Genomic DNA, 22,422 nt, shown 5'->3' on the forward strand with positions numbered 1-22,422 from the left:
AGGCTACAGGATCTTTATCGCAACTGTTCTAACATGAAAGCAGCCCTGGGCAATATGGAAATCAGGGAATGTGGCTATATTCCAATAAAACTTTACTTACACAAACACATTAGCAGTTGTACTTGGCCAATTCTTGTAGCTCATCAGTTCCCTGAGGCCACGGAGTATTTTTCTGTCATGCTGCCCATCTCTCCCTTCTCTACTTCTGGGCATGGCCCCTGGAATGTGCTCAGTAAGTGGTGGGGAATAGCCATGGTGGGGTGCAGAACTTTCTCCTTTTGCTACCAGCCCCAGCAGGCTGAGGTCAAGAACCTGAGCAGGGCTGGCTGAGAGGCAGTGAGAAGGACCCACAGCTGGCTCCCCATCCAGGTGCACTTCCTCCACAGATGGTGACACCTAGAGCCAACCAGGTAGCTCCATGGCATATTTCAAAGCCCACAGCAGGGAATTTGTAGGAGAATTGCCAAGGTGATTGCCAAATGGTGTTCCGTTTTGGAGACAGGTAGTTGCACACCCGACCTTGTGTATGCAAGTTTTGATGCCTTGTATGTTTTCTCCAGTGCAACTGAGGGCTATAACAGCAGACATGGGGGTAGACGGGCAGAAAGGGATTTCAAGCATCACCAGAGGCACCTTTTCCTTTTGTCTTGCTATTTCCAATGGCATGGCTCTGTTTCTCTTGAAACCGGGTGTGTTGGAGGAACATGGGCTAGGGTGTGGGACCGTGGTCAGCAACAGGGCCCACATGCAATGCAAGTTGCGTGCAGAAAACCTAGCATATTTTTTTTCAGAAAACCTAGCATTTTATAAAATATTTTAGTTAAACAGTCACTTGTGGGTTTTTTTTGGAACCATTAAATGTTATTTCTTTGTTGAACAGTTTCCAAAATTGTGACATTCATATGACCTCCTGCATGGAAAATGAGGTGTAAATAGGGAGTAACTCATGCAGAATGCTTGGCACACAGGAAGTCCAGCTGTCGTCTTTCCTTTTTTTTTGTTCTTATTTCTTACGGCACCAGCAGCTTGTTTATAACATTAAAAGAATATGGGTAAAGGGAGAAAATATCTCCTCATTTTCTTTTTTTTCTTTTTTTGAAACAGAGCCTTGCTCTGTCACCCAGGCTGTAGTGCAGTGGTGCAATCTTGGCTCACAGCAGCCTCAACCTCCTGGGCTCAAGCAATCCTCCCACCTCAGCCTCTTGAGTAGCTGAGACTATAGGCACACATCACCATGCTCAGCTAATTTAAAAATTTTTGTGGAGACAGTGTCTCACTGTGTTGCCCAGGCTGGTCTTGAACCCCTGAGCTTGAATAATCCTTCTGCTGTGGCTTCCCAAAATGCTGGGATTGCAGGTGTGAGCCACCGTGCCCTGCTCTTCTCACGTTCCCATGCCCAGGGATTTCATGCATCCTTCCCGTCGTTACACATTTGAAGCCAGAGCATTTGCATTGTTTAATGTTTGTTGGATTCAATTTTACATACCATGGTTAATCCCTCTGCTCCTGAGATTAGGGAAATGCCCCTTATTCCTTGCTCTTTTCTTTTTATCTTGACCAGAGCCTCCATGAAAAGATGCTCACCAAATGGTAATCGAGCATGTAAACGAATGAATGCATAAGATAGATCTGGAGGAAAGTTTGAGACCAGAAGAACGTGTGAGGACAGCTTGTATGGGAATAGGCTCTGTGATGGGAGGTTTCTCTGTTGTCCTGAATGGCCTGGGAAGTGGGATGGGTGCGCTGCAGGCTGTTTTAGGACTGAGCTCAAGAAATCATTTTAAAGTCAAACTCGTAATAATCACTCTTGAGAATAATTAATTAGCAAGGAATTTGTGACTGGGAAGCTCAGAAGTCTCAACAGCAACTCTGATGGGAGGTCAATCTTTGTTACCTTGTTTGTTACACTAAAACACCATGGAGCAGTTGGCCCATGGGGCTGACCCATAAAACTTACACGTGCCCATGTAAGTTTTCTGTTTTTATACCTTCCTTGTCTTCAGCAAATCATGAGAAGCAGCTTGTTGACACCCCGGTGTGGCCTCCTGTTGGTGCTCATGACCACCATTGTGTTACTGAGGCACCCCTGAACTTCCTTCCCTAAACTTGGAAGCCTTCCTCTTTGAGAAGTAGTTAAAAAGAAATACTGGGTGTGGCACAGTGACTCTAGCCTGTAATCCCGATTCTTTGGGAGGCTGAGACAGGACAATCCCTTGAGCCTAGGAGTTTGAGACCTGCCTTAGCAACACAGGAAGACCCCATCTCTATCAGAAAAAAAAAAAATTAGCTGGATATGATGGCACACACCTGTAGTCCCAGCTACTCTGGAAGCTGAGGTGGGAGGATCCCTTGAGCCCAGGAGTTGGAGGTTACAGTGAGCTGTAATTGCCCCACTGCATGCCAGCCTGGATGACAGAGCTAGACCCTGTCTCCTCCTACCCCCCAAAAATCCGGGTATAGTTTTGGTTTATTATCAGCATCATGGAAAAATATTAAAATTATTAACGTTTCTGACATCTCTTTTCTTTTCCGCCTTTCCTTTCTTTCTGAGAGAGTTGAGACAGCAGCACACGTTTCTTGGCCCCATCACTGAGTTAATGGGGAAAATCACAGGTAGCCAGTTGTTTCTTTGGGGAGCTGATCTCTCCCGCGTGTTGTCTACCAAGGTGACCCTGGGAGGCCCCACATGGGAGTCAGACCTAAGGCCATCAGTCATGTTGTCTATGCACATTTGGGTGTCCCTTTGAGGTAAAGGGAAGACAGACCAAACAAATGTCTTGGCATGCAGAAATCAGGATGTCCTAGAAATTATCCTATATAGTGTTACTGGTGGAAGGTATCCGAGTTACCAGCAGTGAATCCATAATTGAGGTCTGCAGCAACCTCAATTCTTGCCTGCTCAGAAGAAAGAATTTGACTGAGGGGCATAAGGCAGAAAAAGGGACAGAGACAAGTTTCAGAGCTGGAGTGGAAGTTTATTTTATAAGGCTTTAGAACAACAAAGAAAGGAAAGTACGCTTAGAAGAGACCCAAGTGGGCACATGAAGGTCAAGTGTGGTGTTTACCCTTGGTCTAGACTTCATAGGCTGGCCCACTTCCCATGTCTTGTGCCCCTTTCCCATGATTCTTCCCTTAGAGGGGGTTGCCCGCATGCATAGTGCCCTCCTTTTGCTTGGGAAGTGAGCACATGCAGTATGTTTAGGAAGTTGTATGCATGCCTATCTGAGGGTTTCTTCCCTTTTCTGGTGGTGTACCCTGAGAAGGTCATACTCTGCCATTTTTTTCTGTTAATGCATGTGCCTGAGAAGTTGTGTCTCCCTGGGGCCTGCATTCAATTAACAGTGCAATAGGCGTGGACCATCAGGAAATGGCCTCCTCCTGACACCGGCTGCCAGTGTATCACTTTCAGAGAGGCAATGTGATAATTGCCGAACCATTACCCGACATTCTCCTAGTGGGTGCGGAAAGAGCCCACTGCTGCCCTGCTCATGCCTGTCTAACTACATGTAAAAATGGCATTATTTGATTTTTGATATTTCTGTCATTTTTGACACACTACCTCAGGTGCCTGAAAGAATACTTTAAAGATACAAAGGGAGTAGTTTTCCACATTCTCTAAAGGATGAGGCTCCTCAGGTAGTCTCTGTAACCGACAAATGGGTTCGTTATTCAGTGCCCAGATAGAACCGATTTACCAAGACGGGAATTGCAGTAGAGAAAGAGTTTAATTCATGCAGAGCTGGCTGAACAGGAGACCAGAGTTTTATTACTACCCAAATCAGCCCCCTGGAAAATTTGGAGGCTAGGGTTTTTCAAAGGTATTTTGGGGAGAAGAGGGTGGCTAGGGAATGGGTGCTGCTAAGTGGTTGGGGGTGCAATCATAGGGGAAAATGGCCCTCTTGCCTCTGAGTCCGCTTCTGGGTGGGTTGCCAGAGAACAGTTGGCAGGTCAGGTAGAGCTGTCAGTTGTCAGAAATGCAAAAGCCTGAATAGACATCTCAAAAGGCCAATCTTAGGTTCTACAATGGTGATGTTCTCTCTAGCAGTAATTGAGGAAGCTGCAAATCTTGTGATCCCCAGAGTAATCTTTTAAGTCTATACCTGGGCAGAATTCAAGCTGCGTTCATCCTCCCAATGTGGTAGTCTTGCATTAGTTTTACAAAGGTGGTTTAGTTCTGGGCTATTATCACTTAAACTATAAACTTCACTTTCTCCTAAAGTTAGTTTGGTCCAAGCCCAGGAATAGCCAAGGGCAGCTAGGAGGTTAAAGGCAAGATGGGAGTTGGTTACATTAGATCTCTTTCACTGTCATATTCTCTCACTGTTAAAATTTTTGCAAAGACTATTTTACTTCATGCCCCTGTGGCCCTTCCCTGCACGTCCTCCTTGCTGCCCACAGCCTGCGGAAAAAGGGTGACCATTCCTCAGGGAGCCACACACTTTGCCTGGGCCCGGACATCCCCTCTGAGTCACCAACTCTGTGGGCCAAGCCACCTACACTCTGGCAGCATACCTCAGGAGAGCAGAGGCTGTGGCAGATGTGTTGTGGTCTACTCTGACCCTTATGTCCATGCAACTGACTCATCTTTGCAGCAATTCCAATGTGTAGGTCTCATTATTCTCCCCATTATATGAGAGGGAAGGGAATGCTCAGCAGAATGTTAAGAAACAGCCCAGTCTTGGCTGACACCAACAGGTGGCCCAGCTCACCTTTCCTGGCCGGTTGGTGCTGCCCCTGCAGCCATGGCTGACTCTGTGAGTGCTAGGAATGTAGAATGAGTAAGCTGTTGGGAAAGATGTCCTGTGATGATGGTTCCTGTTGCTTGGAAAAGTAACATTTGAATGCTGATTTTTATGCACCCACTTTTCAGACAGATTTAAGCTTACGTCTACTGCAACTCAAATGTTTAGGGAGATTTATGGAGATTCCAAATGGAAGTTTTTGCTGTTAGAAGTGACTGTGAATAATGCAAGGGACAACTGAAAATTTCAAGCTGCTTTTATGTTTGTTTGCTTACAAGTTAAAAACAATCCTTTAGTTTTTAAAATGTGCTCACTGGTTTGAGAAGAAGCATGGAAAACATCATCTCCAGGGAGTTATTGCCTAAAAAGAAAGAAAAGATAGCAATGGGAAAATAATGGAGCTGTTTTTATAAAGTAACTGGTTTCTACTCTTTCCAGCTCTGAAAACTGTGTTGACTAAGTAGGAACATTTTATTTTGGATAAGGCTGTTGGGATGGTCTTCAGAGAGCATCTGATACCCTACAATTGATTCATTTATATCTACCTTTAATGCCACAGATAAATACCATGTATACGAAGTTAAAGTTGATCCTTTCCATAGTCAGCTGGATGAACTAATTGTGCAATTCTGTCCTGTCATGTTCGTTTCCCCTTCTTTTCTTTTTTTACTTTGAGACAGGGTCTTGCTCTGTCACTCAGGCTGGAGTGCAGTGGTGCATTCTAGGCTCACTGCAACCTCTACCTCCTGGGTTCAAGCGATTCTCATGCCTCAGCTTCCTGTGTAGCTGGGATTACAGGCGCATGCCACCATGCCCAGCTAATTTTTAAAATTAATTAATTAATTAATTAATTAATTTTTTTGGTAGAGACAGGATTTCAGCACGTTGGCTAGGCTGGTCTCAAACTCCTGACCTCAGGTGATCCGCCCACCTCAGCCTCCCAGAGTGCTGGGATTATAGGCGTGAGCCACCGTGCCTGGCCTCCCTTATTTTCATCCATACCTGAATGTTCTTTTCTTTGATACTGATGGTGGTTCTCTAGGAAGTCACTCACAAACTCAGTGCTATCACCTATGCTTGGCTATCTTTCTGCAATCTCATAGCATTCACTACAGCTTATATTTGCAGTGAACTTCGTTGTTTTTATAAGGCATTGCTATTTTTTAAATGTTTTTTAAAGGCATGCTTTTATTTGGGATTTTGAACAATATGTTGGGTTTTTTGTTGTTGTTGTTGTTAATCTTATCTTATTAAGAAAGCATGTGAAGGAAGAAAAAAAATTACATTTACCTTAGCATTTTATGTCTTTAATTTACCTGAAAATATGATGCATAAAAAGTTGTTTTCTATAAAGGACAGATGAGAATTATATTCCAAGGGGTTACCTTTTGATTGGTTAAGCTATCACCTGAGCAGCCCTTTGTAGACTGACCTGGGAGGTGATGACTGTTGAGAACTGGTTTTGGGGAGAGGACTCTGGAGTCCTGGGTCCCAGGCAGTGACAGCCTCCTTCCCTTCCCCTCTGACCACCCCTGGGCTTGTGGCCCTGGACTTTGGCCTTCTTTGGGAGCCCGTGGCAAAACAAAGTTCTTCTGCTGTCAGCTTGGCCCTCCTCATCTGAAGGAAATACTTCTTGTGCTTTGTCTGGTGTCAGGGGCAACAATTCCAGCGAGGCCACATCAGCAGAAATGAAGCTCTGTGACCACAGTATGGTACAAGACCTGGGTCAGGGAGAGGCTGTGGTTTCCCGGAGGATGGCTGTTTGCCCCTCATAGGACCTTGGCGCTAACTCTGGGCTTAGCTACTTGGACCCCTTATGCAGCCATGAACAGGAGCCCCTCAGGCCCAGTGCTCCAGAGCCTTCCATGTTTGCATGAAGTCATAAAACAAACATCGACTTCATCTAGATGCCTGGTCCGGGTGCACATGGGGCACTGAGAACACCCCCAGGGAACAGGGCCATCTCAGCCACATGGTCACTACAGAACCGCCCAAGCACATGGCCAGACGGTGTAGGACTCAGTGTACCACTGACAAACCGGACAAGCTGAGCTGATTTCCCAGTGACCAGAGCTGCCCCGTGCTGGAGGAAGGGCGGAACTGCCCCAGAGGAGGTGACTCAGGCCTCTCAATCCGGGCATTTGTGGTTCCTCACTTTTACTCAAAACCAGGGAGCCAAAGGACCCATGAAATCCACAATGCATAAAATTTACATGATTAAAATTACACAATTCATGCATTCCTCTGCGTACATACAACGGAGGGTGAGAAGTCTTGTTGCCAGGGTAGAAAGTACCCTGCAGGGGAGGCGTGTGGGAGCTGCCTGGAGGTCCACTGAAGTCTGATCATTGGCCTCACAGGGTCCCCATGTCTCCAGGCTGAGCGTCTCTGTCCTCTGAGACTCTTGTGAGGTTTTGCCCTGTTCTGAGAGAGCAGAAGAGAAGTTTGCTGCCAGGAAGATGAAAATACTGACATGCCCTGTTTCTCACTATGAATTGTAACTGAACTAAAAGCAAACTCGCTTTTCAAACATTTTCCTAGTGGGTGGACTATAAGTAGGGTTTTCCTTTTTTTGATAATGTTTAACAGAAATCTCTTGTTTAGTTTGTTTGTATACAAATTTAACTGCTTGAATAAGGGACTGGGTGTGAATTGCCAGTGTAAGTGAGAGATTTTTTTCTTAACACAAGATCCGTGATGGCCGTTTCTGGCTTGGGGTAGTATGGTTGTAGGTGCTGGCAACACAGTCACCTGCCACTTCCTGCCTCAGTCTGCTGTGGCAATAGAGAGATGCACAGATTGTTAAATATTGCAGGGTTTTTGATTGTTTGGGTTTTTCTTGCAAAGAGTACAGTACTTTGGTGGAGACAGATATGGAAACACAGATTCCATGAGAGGTGTTGAGGCTAAAGTGGAGGTTGTGTGGGTGCAGTGGCCACGGTGAGGGACCTCAGGGCAGGAGCCACGCCAGGCAGGGCACCAACAGGCAGGACGGGCCAGGGAAGCATCAGAGAGCTTGGCAAGCCTCCGGCTTGTCTTGTGGTCACTGCTGCCATGTCATGCCTCATGAGGACCCCAGCAGTCAGATGCTCCTAGTGTAGGAGCTTCCCTCTTGACCACCAAATGCTCATGGAAGTTGTGTGTGGTCGGTGTTGGAAGCATGAGGCTGATGCCTAGAATTCAGAAAGGCTGACGGCCCACATGGCCTTCACCTTTGGAGCTGGGCCCTGAAGAGAGAGGGACAGCAGGAAGGAGAGCCTCTTATCAGATGTGGCGTGGCAGGCTGCAAGACACGAGGGGAGTATGGACTCCAGCCTTTTCTTAGGGCTCTCGAGTATGAGCAGAAAGCAGCAGGTGCAGTGAGTGGTTCTGGGCCTGGGTCACGTGACCCTGCCATAGGTACAATGCTAGTGACAGAGCACACACCCACCGGTGTGCCAGGCCTCTGCTTCCTGCTGCTCACCAATGGGGATTGTGATGGCCTGTGGCCTGTGGCCTGGCTTTGCCTGGCGATAGGTTCAGTGGACAGGCACAGAGGCCTTTCAGGTGTGGGATGCTCAAGCCGAGAGGCCGGTTATGCCTTGGTGTCTCTGGTGCCTGGTGCCTGGTGCCTGGTGCGCTGGTGGGAAGCCCTCAGACCTGTGAGCGCAGCACCATGCTGAGAACCAACCCCAGGCTGTGAGCAGTGGACCGGTTCTCTCCCAGAGCCCCAGACCTAGCCAGGATGTTTCTCCTTGAGTTCCCTTCTCAGCAGGGGCTGAAGATACTTCTGGGAAGTCTAACCCAGCTGTCCGTTTTGCAGGTACATTCAGTTCCTCAGTGGGCTCCCATCCGGATCAGTGAAAATGAATGCCTCTCCCCTGTTCCTGCATTTCGTCATCCTCCACGGCACCCCCAACTTCGACACAGGTGGAGGTGAGTGTCCTTCATGATATGGCACCTGCAATTGGCTGGCCCAGACTTGGAGCTGGTCCTGGGCCCCTCAGTTTAGATAAGCCTCTGCTTTCCTTCCGAGAGGGCCCAGGGTCTGCTCCTCTGCCTCCCTGGCGATTGACTGTGTCCCCCTTCAGTGGTCAGAGCCCCATGTTTATGTGGTTGGGCCAAGTTATTTAATCAGGGGAGGGACTGGCAGCCAGCAAGGGGGATCAGAAATACCCCTGTGTATATGCACAGTGACTCGGGCAGACAAGCATTTTCTGGGCTGCAGCCCTGGTGGGTCAGCTGTGCAGTTGGCCTTGAGGTCACAAGCTATGGAAGAAGCCCAGTAAGAGAGGCATGAATGTGACCCAGTCTCCCCTGATGCATCTCACGAGCCCGTCTCCTCCTTCTCCTTTAAAATGACCCCACAGGAAAGCACACAGCATGTAGCTGAGGGTGAGGGCCCTGAGCCCTCCTCCCTGTCCCACTTAGATGAGCACAGCACATGACTGGGGATCAGGGCCCTGTCCCCACATCCCCAGTTCCCCAACGGTGCACAGAGCATATGGCCGAGGGTCAGCAGGGCCCTATCCCTCCTCCCTTGTCCCATGCAGGAGCACATGGCACATGGCTGAGGGTCAGGGCCCTGTCCTCTCCTTCCCAATCCTGTGCAGGCACACACAGCACATGGCTGGGATTCAGGACCCTTGCCCCTCCTCGCCAGTCCCATGCAGGTACTTGCTCAGAGGTTTCTATTGTCTCTGAAGTACATCTATACCTTCAGGTCCCCCGGGTCATCATGGCCAGAGTGACCTTGCCAAGCTGCTAGTTGGTTTTGAAGCAGCCTGGCTTCAATTCAGGAGCCTTTGGCACCCTTTGGATAAAGGTCAAACTGTGTTGCTCTGCAGGCTTCTAGGACCGGGTCCGGCCTTTTCCTGCAGCAACCCTGTGGCTCCATGCACTGCCTTCCCAAACGTCAAAGGCCGCAGGTGCAGTCTTCTGGTCTCCTCGTCCCTTTCTGTCTTTCTGATTGCCAAATTCCTGTTCGTTCTGTACCGGTCATGCCTCTACAGACAGTTGTGCCTTTCTTTCAGTGTGCCGTCCCTTTCTGAAGCTCTACCAAGCCATGCAGCCTGTGTACACCTCCGGGATCTAGTGAGTGCTGCTGCTGCTGCTGCTGCTGCTGTGGGATCTGGATGGCTCAGGGAATTGCAGCTGAGCCTCAGGTGCCTGTCTAGTAGGAAGAGGGTGGGAGGGTTCAGGTCAAAGAATGCCAAGAAGCCAAAGAAGAGTCCAGTGGGGAAAACCCTCTTATGGCATGTGCTCCAGCATCATGCCTCAGCCCTCCCTCCTGCCCTGCACAAGTGTCTTTGGGCTGTCATACCAGTTGGCTCCATTAAAGGACACGGGGGCTGGAATTTTGAGGGGAGAGAGGGCCATTTGCTTTTTGGAGTATGGTGGCACCTCGGTTTTCAAGGGGGATTGATTCCAGGAACCCCTTTGATTACCCAAATCCAAGGATGTTCAAGTGTGTTTTATAAAACAGCATTGTCTTGAACTCCTGACCTCAAGTGATCCACCTGTCTTGGCCTCCCAAAGTGCCAGGATTACAGGTGTGAGCCACCGAACCCCTGGCCATCATGGTGAAACCCCGTCTCTACTAAAAATACAGAAATTAGCCAATTGTGGGGTCATGCACCTGTAAACCCAGCTACTCGAGGTGGAGCCAGGAGAATCACTTGTACCTGGGAGGCAGAGGTTGCAGTGAGCCGAGATCGCACCATTGCACTCCAGGCTAGGGGACAGAGCAAGAATAAAAAAAAAAAAAAAAAGGCCAGGCTTGGTGGCTCACGCCTATAATCCCATCACTTTGGGAGGCCAAGGTGGGTGGATCACGAGGTCAAGAGATTGAGACCATCCTGGCCAACATGGTGAAATCCCATCTCTACTAAAAATACAAAAATTAGCTGGGCGTGGTGGCATGTGCCTGTAGTCCCAGCTACTTGGGAGGCTGAGACAGGAGAATTGCTTGAACCTGAGACACAGAGGTTGCAGTGAGCTGAGATCGTGCCACGGCACTCTAGCCTGGCGACAGAGCGAGATTTTGTCTCAAAAAAAATAAAACAACAACAACAAAAAAAAACTGGCATTGTATTTACATATAACCCATGAGCATTCTCCTGTATACTTTAAATCATCTCTAGATTACATAACAATACCTAATTCAATGTAAAGGCTGTGAAAATAGTTGTTACAATGTATTGTTTTTTAACTTCTATTATTTTTTATGGTTGCATTTTTGTTTTTTATTTATTTCCCACAATATTTTCTATCCCCAGTCAGTTGAGTCCATGAATGTGGAACCCAAGAATAGGGAAGGTTAACTGTGAGCATATTGGAGAGAGTCCTACGATAGGCTCTCACTACTGTGGTTTTTCTTTCTCGCTCCTTTCCATTTTGTTTTTTATTTTTATTTATTTATTTTTTTTGAGACAGCATCTCGCTCTGGCACGATCTCCGCTCACTGCAACCTCCACTTCCCAGATTCAAGCGATTCTCCTGCCTCAGCCTCCTGAGTAGCTGGGATTACAGGCAGCTGCCATCATGCCCAGCTAAATTTTGTATTTTTGTAGAGATGGGGTTTCACTATGTTAGCCAGGCTGGTCTCAAATTCCTGACCTCAAGTGATCCGCCTGCCTTGGCTTCCCAAATTGCTGGGATTACAGGCATGAGCCATGTCCGGCCTCCTTTGCATTTTAAACAAAAGGTAGCCACACATCCCCCAAATTTGTATATATTTCTGAGCTTTCTTTGTCTTTTTGGATGTGGACAGGCATTTTATGAAAAGTCAGTAAAGGTAACAAATCTCACTACTCACAAAGAGCTGTTGTCACATTTCTGGGTTTGCTGTGGGCCCTGTGTGCACTGATGTCACTCTGGAATTGCACCCGCAGTTTGTAACTGAAACTGTGGCTGTGCCTACCCTGGGCCCCTTCGTCTAAGGCTGTATGGTCGTCTCCAAGCTTGGGCCTCTGGAGTTGGACCTTAGTCACTTCTAGTCAGTCACTGACCGTGATGATGCTATGAGGACCCTCCATGGCCTGGGAGCTTTCTTTACCTTTTTAGATTCATTTAGATTCTCAGGAATTAGATTCTGGGCTGATTGGGCATTCTGTGTAATTTCTGAGTTTTTGGTTGTAGGGTTGCTTTTCTCTACATGTATTCTTCCCACGAAATTATGAAGTTGCATAATGATCTGCCTTCTTCTTCATCCCAAAGCAACGTTGGCCCAGAAAACCCCAGCAGGATCTGCATCATCATCGAGCCGGCCCAGCTTCTGAAGGGAGATGTCATGGTGAGTGCCCGCCGTGGCCGCAGATGTGTCTGTGTCCCCACTCTCCCAGTGGTGATGACTTGAAATCATGATTCTGTGTTAAAAAAGTAACCCCCACCCCCCAAAAAAAGTACCCTGTAGGAAGAATGAAAAGTAGCTTTTATCTTAACACTGGGGTCCCCCACCCCCGGGCCGTGGACCTTATCGGTCCGTGGCCTGTTAGGAACTGGGCCTAGTGAGCGAGCAGGACCACCTGAGCCTCCCGTCAGATCAGCGGTGCCATGAGATTCTCATAGGAGTGCGAACCCTATTGTGAACTGTGTGTGCGAGCGATCTAGGTTGCACACTCCTTAGGAGAATGATGATCTGAGGTGGGTAAAAATATTGAGGTGCCGTTAGCATGGAGATGCGGATAATTCAGCCATAGTTTACATCTCAAGTGATGTGGGCGATTGATGAGAAGGCGGTTGAAGTGTCTGGTGAGTAGAGCATGGTTAGGAATAGCCCTGTAATAATTTGAGCAGGCGCCAAGAAGTGAGCAGAACAGTTTGATCCTGAAACCATCCTCCACCAGTCCATGGAAAAATTGTCTTCTGTGAAACCAGTCCCTGGTGCCAAAAAGATTGGTGACCACTGCCTTAAGGCATTTAGTTAACTTTCTGAATAAAACTATTTTAATTAAAGGGACAGAACAAATCTTCATTCTTGATTCTCTTTCATTCCAGAGCCCCTTGAGATATATAACCTGGAAATTAATGTCCTAACTTGGCCACTCACTTCGGAGAACCCCTGTATTCTGACTATAATTTGCATTCTTCACATGATCACAGGCCTCCCAGAGTGTGGGTGCAGAAATAGAATATTTATGTATCATTAATAGCTGAAGTGTGAAATACAGCTGGTGCAATTACAGCTTGATTAATGGTCAAAACAATGATTTCTCCAGATAATTTTGACTCTTGGGTGTGTTGGTTCTTGGAGGAGATTAGCCATTACATCATTACATTTTTGCCTTTTATCTTTCTTGAATACAGACAATTCATACATTTAAAATAATTTTACGAAAGTTTTTTATCTGAAATAAGGTAAGCTTTTAAGGCATATATATGACTTTCAGCATGCACAGAATCATAGAATGTAAAGATTTCATGGCCTTGGAAGACCCACTTCTATAAGGCAGTAGGGTGAATTGAGAATTAGCTTTTCATTGTATTATAAATGCCCTGTACAATGTTTTTGAGGATATTCATTAATTTCCCCGTAACCCCTAGATTTTAAAATCTTAGCTTAGTGGGTGGTGAACTCCCTACCTTGCTGGTCCTGAATTCTTACAAAAATCAAATCAGCGAGGATCAAAAGTGGAGAGGATTGAAGGTGGAGACCGTCTAAACCCATCCATGCCAGCGGGGTCCCTCTGGGGCCTCCAGTTCTGTCCTGTTTCACATGCTCACCACCTAATTGAGGGGTTCTTCAGGCCTGGAAGGCAGATCTGGAACAACAGCCGGGCCCAGCCCTTTTCAAGGCATCGAGTAAGCACTTTATAAACATCTTGCCTCCCATTTCATAGGCAAGAAAGCTGAGGTTTGGGGTGCATCATACGTTTTTATAGACACGTTTCCTTAGCTCTCTGTTCTACTGTCCTAAGGAGGAGGACCTGGGCTGGAAGTCTGTCCTCAGCGGTGCTGTGCTGCAGCGATGGTGCAGCATCCCTGTGGTTGGAAGTGAGAGGGAGGACCAGGAGGGGAGAGAGACATCCGCTCTGGTGTTCTCTCACATCCTGTGGTCCAGAAGGCAGCCCTGGGCTTGTTTCCTAGGAGACTTCACCCTGGAGGCTACTTCTCCCAGGACACTTCCTGGAATTGCTGGACAAAGGGCCTGAGTCTTTATTGAGCACCGGCTATGTTCAGCACTTTACTCCTCCACCCACTCTGGAACTGGGTCCAGTGTTCCAGCTTTAAAGAGGAGGCCGGGCTGGGTGCAGTGGCTCATGCCTGTAATTCCAGCACTTTGGGAGGCTGAGGTGGGTGGATCACGAGGTCAGGAGATCGAGACCATCCTGGCTGACACGGTGAAACCCCATGTCTACTAAAAATACAAAAAATTAGCCGGGCATGGTGGCGCGCGCCTGTAGTCCCAGCTACTCAGGAGGCTGAGGCAGGAGAATGGCATGAACCCAGGAGGCGGAGCTTGCAGTGAGCCAAAATTGCACCACTGCACTCCAGCCTGGGCGACAGAGCGAGACTCCGTCTCAGAAAAAAAAAAAAAAAATAGTAGGCCAAGAGAGGCTGGGGGAGATGCTGGTAGGATTTGCACCCGCCCTCATCTTGTTTGCATAGTGTTCTACCTGCCCTGGGAGGCAGCATCTCAAGGGCGGGTGCTCCCCGAACCAGATCTTCAGTGATGAGTAGTTATGGCCCCATGACCCAGTCCCTTTAAGATGACTCATGGGAGGCAGCTGAACAACTCAGTCATGGAGGGTGACCCTGAGGCTAAGATGTGGCTTCCCCCCTACCCTCCACCAAGAGCATGGGACAGCCCTCTCCCCTGGGCTGTTTATGGGCTGGTAACTGCAGGGTCTTCCTGAGACCAGGCGGATGGGGCAGTCTCCTGGGAAGTGCCTGGCTCCTCTCCTCTCTTCCAGCTACCTCCTCCTCCACCTGCCTCCTCCTCCTCCTTTCTCCCCTTTCTTTTCTCCCACCCCACCTTTACAAATTTCTCTCTCCTCCTCTTGCCCTTCTTCCTTTTCCTCCTCCCTGCTCCCTCCCTCCTTCCTCCTCATTATTTTCTGTGGCCCCTTCTTCCTACTGTCATTCATCCAGTAGTCTTTTTTTTGAATGTTTTGTGCTTTTTGAGTCCCTGTGCTTGGCTCTAGGCCCATGAGTGAAGTTTTTGCCCTAGGGATCCTGTTGGGGACATGGGCTTTCTGGCAGGAGGGAACCTGCTGCTACTGTGTAGCCCACAGAGGCCTTGATGAGACGGGGTGGGAGATGTCACAGGAGGACTCAGATGGAAGTGTCCTGTGAGTTGGCTCCAGGTTGGAAGGGGTGTTATTATACAAACAGAGATGCAGCATCCCAGTCTTGAGGCACCCACAGAGGCTGATGCTGTTGTTAGGATGTCTGTCTTGCAAGGAAAGTCGTTGTCTTGGAAGGTTGAAACGAGATTTTGTAGGGCTTACATATTTGCATATTTTGTTTTGGGAAATGTTAGACCTCTGCCCAGTGAAGACCATACTTAGGGTTTGTGAGGATTAAATGTACTCAGTCGCATAAGTCTCCCAGGACAGCACCTGGCGGAGGATGAAACGGCATCGATGTGACCCTGCGGCATCACCAGGTCACTTTCCTCTATCAGACCAGACTGTGGCTTAGTCTTTGGGGCAGCCACTGCCTCTTCCCTCTGGAAGAACCCCCAGCACCCCACCCACCCCACAGGCCCTCTCCCTATGGTGCTGCGTCCTATCCTGTCCCACCCTGTAGTGGGCACCGCAGTCCAAGCGTGTGGTCTGAGTAGACATTACATGCATCTCTGTTGTAGCAGTTGGAATGAGGCTTTGCGTGGGTGGCATGGGTGGGACTTGGAAGGTGTGTGGTGGAGGTGTGGGTTTGGCACTTGATAACTGAGGCAGGCCCAGGAACAGGGTGGGGCGGGGTGGAGAGGGGCCGTGAGTGGGTGAAGGAGGCAGTGGCCTCCTTTCCTCAGCGTCCCACCTGCAGCCCTTGGGAGTCTTCCCACTGGCCTCCAGGCCACCATGGGCTGGCGTTCTCCAGCCTGACATCTCCTCCTGGTCCTCTACCTGTTGCTGGCTCTAACCTGCTTGGCATTCAGACTGTGTGTCCCTCAGGCCACTAGAACCCGCCAGCCGCCTCATGCTGCCCCAGCTGATCCCGCCATTCTGTCCCCAAGCCCTGCTGATCCAGCACTGTCCACCCACCCTGGCCCTGATCGCTCAACTCAGGCTTCACCGTTTGGTCTCAGCTTAAACAGCAGAGGTGATTCTCCCACAGTCCTGGAGGCTGGGAGCCTGAGATCCAGGTGTGGGCAGGGTGGTTTCTCCTGAGGCCTCTCTCCTTGACCTGGAGGTGGCTGTCTTCTCCCTGTGTCCTCACCTGGGCTTCCCTCTGTGTGTCTATGTCCTCATCTCTTCTTCTTACAAGGACACCAGTTATCATTCATTCGGGCCCAGCCTAACGACCTCATGTTAATTTACCTTTGTGAAGACCCCATCTCCAAACACAGCCCTATGCTGAAGTGCTGAGACCTTCAACCTATGGATTTTAGAGGGACACCATTCAGCCTGTGACAACTCTGTTTATTAAATAAACCTCTCTTAGAAAGTTTAGTAAGATTACTAGTGCAGTCAGGTGCCATTGACAGCCCGGTCCATGTGGCTGTGGTTTGTCAACAGCCTTTATCCTGAGCACGTTCAGCGTGCGGCCTGCATGAGAGGATGTGGTGGACATGAGAGTGGGCAGTGCAGGGCTCCTGCTCCCAGGAGTCTGGGTCCCCCAGGGAGATGAGCATGCAGATAGCTAGGGCAGGTGGAACTGAGCATGACAGAAGGTGTGCCGTGGCAAGAACTGAAGGTTAGGTGGGAGAGACGATTTCCAGCGTGTCAGAGAAGGCGTGGCTTCACAGCAGAGCTCACATCTGTGGTCGACCTGGAGAGTAGAAGCCCAGGGTGTCACTGCCAGCGCTCCCATCAGAGTCGGGAGTGCATCTTTTGCCAAAGCCCAGAAATCTCAGTGCTGTTGACTCCCTCTGAAAACGATCTAAGGGAACAACACAGGAAGAAAAAAATGTGGTTGCACGTTTCTCATTATTGGCAAAGCATCCCTAGAGAGGAGCGGGAGCCATCCTCTCCTCCTGTTCACGCTTCTTCTGGGTGTTCTGAGGGTGTGCAGTGCAGGAGTAGCGCCGGATTCATCCTCTCTAGCCTCTTCCCACCTTCCAGTGACCCACTCTGCCATGCTCAGCACAGGATGCCCACGCCGCCTTCACTTTGCCCTTCAGTTTTTCCCTGTGACTGCTTGACGTGCCCTGCTGCAGATTCACTGAGCACACCTTAAGTTGAGAAGGCTGCAGTGGGGGAAGAAGTTACAGGGCCTTTTCTGTGTAAAGTTCAGATATGCAGGTGGTTTTATTTCTTTTGGCAACAGTCATGGCTTGGAGAGGATCCTAAGGAGCAGAAAGCATGTGCATAGATTTACACCCTGAAGACTGCAGATGTCTTGGTGCTCTCAGTCTGGGTGTTTTCTGAGGCTGTCTGTGTACTTTTGAAGGCGGAAAGTGGCTTCCCAGGCGGGCTAGCCATCCTTCATCCTCCTCCTTCGAAAGGCCTCTTGTCCTCTTTGAGTTTTCCCCTCCGTGGTTCTGGTGTCTGCCTTGCCTGCGGGGACATCTGCCTGGCTTTCCTCATGAGGGCCTCTGCACTGGGACTTACTGGCAAAGATCACAGTCATCAAGTTCACAGAGAAGGAAGGGCCAGAGTCAAGTCTAACTGCAGAAAGTGACTTGGGAAAACAGAGCCCCACTTGCCACTCCCTGGACTCAGTTACTAGCAGGTGGAGCTGCTGCAGGCAACAGCAAAGCTGACCGTGACTCGCCGTCTGCCTTCGCCTCCACACAGCCAGCCCATCCCTGCTCAGCCCCTCCCAGTTGCACACCTGACCCGTCCCATCTTTGCAACGTGCTTTTCGCCAAAAGTCAGATTCTTAAGCCTGCTCCTTTCAAAAGGGCAGAACCTCAAGAGGTTTAGTAAATATGGCATTGTCGGGCAGTGCCATGGAGAGGGCAGCCGAGGCCTTGTGTAACCCTGTTCAGGAATTCATGCGGGCCCATCAGGAGTCTGGCAGGGCTCCAGGGGCCTGATCCGGCTTGCTCCCTCCCTGATCTCGGCTCTCAGGTCCAGAGTTTGTAAACACATGCTTCGTCTTGCTCCCCCTGCTTGGGCAAATCCACGGCCACTTGAATTTTGTGTTCATGGTTGCTGGCTCTAGAACCTTGCTCCGGTGACCCGACTTGTAAACAAAGGTGTTGCCTGCTCAAGAAGTTTTCACAAACAAACAGTGCTGTTGCTGGTTGTTTCTTACCAAGGGCACTTACATAAGGCCAGGGAAAATGAAAGTGTTCTCCTGAGACTCTGCCCCAGGAGAGGTTTCTACAGATCTCTGTTGGACACATCACAGCATTATTTTGTGATTGTCTTTTCCTCTCGCTTTTAGACTGGGCTGCGTCTTAATCCATGCTGTCGTCTCAGCATAGTGGACTTGGTTGTGTTTTCACTTGCAGCCAGTATTTACCCACCTTTCAATTGCTTTAGGTCATGAATTACAATATTGCGAACATCTGAAATCATTTTCGGCTCCAAGCGAAGAAATCATGGTTTAGTTTTGGCCCTGCCTGACTTAAGTCTTTGACCTATGGGGCTTAGCTATCTAACTTTCTACCCTCCAAATATGTGGTTGTAACTCATTCTCTGAGTTCACAGATTCCTTGAGGCCTACGTAGACAGTTGCCTGGGCCACCAGTGGAGTGTTGAGTGAGATTGCTACTCTTTTCTGTTAGGGATGCTTTGAGGGTTCTGCTCTTTTGCTTAGTAAATTTAGGGGAAGCAGATCTGAATAGGAGCTGCCCAGCAACGACTGGCATTGGGGGAGTATAGGAACCTGAGGGCTGACTTCTGAATTGGGGACTGGCATTCCTGGGGCTGATACCTTAAGCCTTGACCCTCTTGGTACAAGGTGCTTTTTCTCTTGTTGATGGAGAGTTTGAAATAAAAATACACTTATGTGGCCTAAAGTTAAGCAAGTCATCAGCGTCTTTAAACACTGGATTGATGGATAACTTCTTTGAGAATTCCACGTGTCTGCCTTCGACTTGGTGTACTCCAGGAGCAAATGAGGTCCAGGCAGGGCTCTGTTCCTGGTCACCAGCAACTTGTCCAGTCCAGTCAAGGGCACAGGCATATTTTTATTTTTATTTTTATTTTTTGAGACGGAGTCTCGCTCTGTCGCCCAGGCTGGAGTGCAGTGGTGCAATCTTGGCTCACTGCAAGCTCCACCTCCCGGGTTCATGCCATTCTTCTGCCTCAGCCTCCCGAGTAGCTGGGACTACAGGTGAATTTTTGCGATGGTTTCTGAATTGCCTCATCAGACTAAAAGAAAGCAAGAGTGCTTACAGGCCTTCCCACTGAGATCATCATTCACCCTATATGTTTTTGAGTACCAAGTGCCCTCTCTCTAGAAGCTTATGCCCTTTAAATAATATATTCATATAAATATAGCATATCATTATTGGATTTATGAATTATATTAATATGTAGTGCTAATTTAATCTTTATAACAACATAGCCAGGTCAATATCATAATACTCATTTTGCAGTCAGAGAATTTAAAGTCTAAAGAGGCTACAACTTTCTGAAGATCTGAGTGCTCCCAGTGATTTGTGATGTTGGCATCACACCCACGTACTTTTGTGGTTGGCTCTATGATAGCATGGTGACAGGCCATGCGCAGCCTTTGTTGCAGTGCTTGCTATTTCTTATTTCGTTTTTCTATGCTACAAAATTGTGACTGCACATCTTTGAGTTATTATTTTAAATGCAGATATTCTAAAATCTGAAGGCAAAGGATCAACATATTCTAGAAACACTCTGGGGAGACCCAGGTAAATAAAGTTAAAGCCGGAGGGATGAAGAGAAAATTATAGACTTGAATCACTCTAATCTTTACGAAATGTTTGCATTACTATTATATCTTAAAGGGAGGCATTTGGGGGCCCTCGTACCAAGTACCATGTTGATTGTTCTTTCTGTTAAGTATTACAAGCATAATTCTGAGCTCTTGCCATCGGTCCTAAAAAGATTTGTTGGTGTAGATAACGCATAATTATTGCACACTATGGAGGGCTCCTGGTTGGTGAGTGGATTTTGTCTCAAGATCTGACCTGCTGTGTTGATGGTGGTTGCTGGGAGCCCCGAGTTAGGGAAAATCCTGTGATTTTCCGTGTCTTTCAGAAGAAGCTGGAGTCAGTTCATGATTTGGTCAGGGGGACTGGAGGGGGTGGTATTTACCTCCCTTAATCAAGAGGAAAGAGATTTAATATGAAACAGGGAGTGTGTATGATGAGGCCGTTAGGATCTCAAGCCAGCAAACAAAGTTAGCATTAAAATACACAGAGAAACCCCTGAAGGGAGGGCCACATGATTTCAGGCAGCAGTTGTTCTCTGCCAGTGGGATAGACCGCTGTTTCTTTCACTGTGGAGCCTTAGGAGTATTTGAAAGCTTGTGCTGTGAAAAATAGGAATCTTACAGGAGAATCATATGGGGCCTGGAGAGGAACCTGTTTGGGACAGGCCGATTCCCATCTCCTGCCGCTCTGTACCTCCTGGGCACCATGGCCTGCCTTCTCCTCCCTTCTGGTATGTGGAGGGAGCTGGGATTGCTGCGGGAGGTGCAGTGTGTTTGTGTGTAGCTGCTATGAGGAGCAGTGGGGGGACCTGGGGGAGCATCCTGGATTCCTGAAGAGGGAGGGCAGGACCTGGCCTGGAAGGAGGCCCTGCGCTGGGCGGGGCGGTACTGATGGGAGGGGCACAGTGAGCTGCGGTTGGGGAGATTCTACTGTGCCCCTTATGCGGCCTGTACTGGAGCCCACAGCTCCCTCTGTTTTCACCCAGGACACTCCCTGCCTGCCAGGACCGAGCCCACAGCTGCCTCCTGAGGAATTTCCTGACTCCTGTGGGCAGATGTTGGTGCCCATGTCAGCACAGGCTGCGTGAGCTATCAGCTGACATCGTGTTGTTGTTTTTATTTTTTTAAATCTCTGGTTCCCTTAAATATTTATAAAATTTGAGAGCAAGACTGGCTTGAATTGGGGCCTCTCTTTTCCTTTTCCCTTCCCTAACCACTTTTCACTCCCCGTTTGCAAGGCACCAGTGGGAAGAAGGCAGACAGGGAGAGGTGGGTGCTATCATCTCTAGCAGTGGGGACGCATGTGTGGATTTACCCTTGGCCAGAAGGACCTCCCTCTGGGGATCTCTACAATATGCCCCAGGTTGAAGCATTTGAGGGGTGGTCAGTGTACTGAGTGTGGGGCATGTGGAGCTCAAAGGAGGGACCCAGATACTCTCAGAACATCCTGGAAGGATCCCTGCAAGGGCAGCCTTTGATTGAGTCTTGCTGAGAAGTCAGACAGTCTCAGACAGAGGTGGTAGATTTGTGGCCAACGTGCCATTGGCTGTTGGAAAGCAAATTGAGGCAACATTTCTTCACAATGCCAGTTCTCTCTACTTGCAAACACCCTGGATCCTGGGCCCCTGGAGGCCAGGCCTGAGTCTGAGCCCCATGTTTACGGCACCCCTGGCCAGCGCCAGGCCGTACAAGGGAGACCCAGTCATGTTTGTCAACAGGGAACATCCTTCTACGGTCTTAATTATATTTTTTGGTTTCTTTACCCGTCCCTTTCCTTGTAGATAGCACAAGGGTAAACATCTTCTGGGTCTGCCTGGAGTCACAGCTCCCTGCCTCCTTGGCTGGGCTTCTGGGTCTTTTGTTCCTCTGGTGGACGTTCATCTGGTTAGGGAAGACAGAGCCCTCCCTGCCACGTTCTCCTGCGTGCTGGTCTGGATCATATCTGCTGCGGTGGCTTCTCATTTACTGTTGTGAGGCATGTGATATTTTAAAGCCATCTCTCTCCAAGAAAAGTCTCTTTTACGGGAACGTGGCTGTCTCTGCTAGTCACTACCCCTCAGCCTCGGGGTGGGGAAGGTGCCCGCCTGTGCACGGTTTGGTCTGAGAGCAGAATCTAGCCTGTCCAGGGCCTTCAACCTTCTGGGGATTTGGGAAAGTGCCACTACCTGGTGGTCCTGCCCCTGATCTCTGAGTGAGGGGTGTCCCTGTCCCTGCAGCTCTCCCAGCTGTGGCCTGAGAACCCTCCCAATGATGCCAGTGCTGCGCATGGTCACAAGAAGCAGGGGGGCCCCAGTTATAAAGGCAGGTCGGGACACTCAGGCGCCTGCTCTGCCCACCGTTCCCCACATGCCAGGCATCTGCAAGGAGGGGCTCTACCCTTTGGCTCATTGGCACAATCATTTAGGGTACTTGAGCTGCACCCTGGGGACCTCATGAACCCTAGCTTGAGTTCAAATCACATCAGGGTGATTCTGAACACTTGTCTCACACGACCCCTGACAGGACCTCTGGACAGTCAGGCATGGGAAGCTAAATGCCAACACCCTCTCTGTCTCCCTCTCTCCCTTCCTCCTTCTTTGTGTCTCTGTCTCTAAATTACAGCATGCACATAATCATTTAGGATAGTACACACAGTAATGACCAGCTGCTTCTTTTTGGAAAACAAAAAGCTTTAAGTTGCAACATGGAGCGTTGAGATCAAAGAAAAGCTATCACAATCAGTTGTTAAAGTCTAGAA

At 48.9% G+C, this 22,422-nt stretch overlaps 1 protein-coding gene across 30 annotated transcripts in view; it reads left to right on the top strand.

Annotated features, from left to right (window-relative positions):
- Positions 1–22,422, top strand: part of LOC129051300 (tensin-3-like) — a 151,528-nt gene that overhangs the window by 109,880 nt on the left and 19,226 nt on the right. For all 30 annotated transcript variants that reach the window (XR_010138178.1, XR_010138167.1, XR_010138168.1 and 27 more), the window contains 3 exons: positions 8,545–8,657; positions 9,755–9,815; positions 11,940–12,015. Coding sequence is in view for 18 of the 30 variants with exons in the window: in XM_063718509.1 (XP_063574579.1) it covers positions 8,545–8,657; positions 9,755–9,815; positions 11,940–12,015 (250 nt within the window). In the remaining 12 variants the exon portion in view is untranslated. The remainder of the gene's footprint in view (positions 1–8,544; positions 8,658–9,754; positions 9,816–11,939; positions 12,016–22,422) is intronic.

Source organism: Pongo abelii, chromosome 19 (genome assembly GCF_028885655.2).
Source record: "Pongo abelii isolate AG06213 chromosome 19, NHGRI_mPonAbe1-v2.0_pri, whole genome shotgun sequence".
Taxonomy (NCBI): domain Eukaryota; kingdom Metazoa; phylum Chordata; class Mammalia; order Primates; family Hominidae; genus Pongo; species Pongo abelii.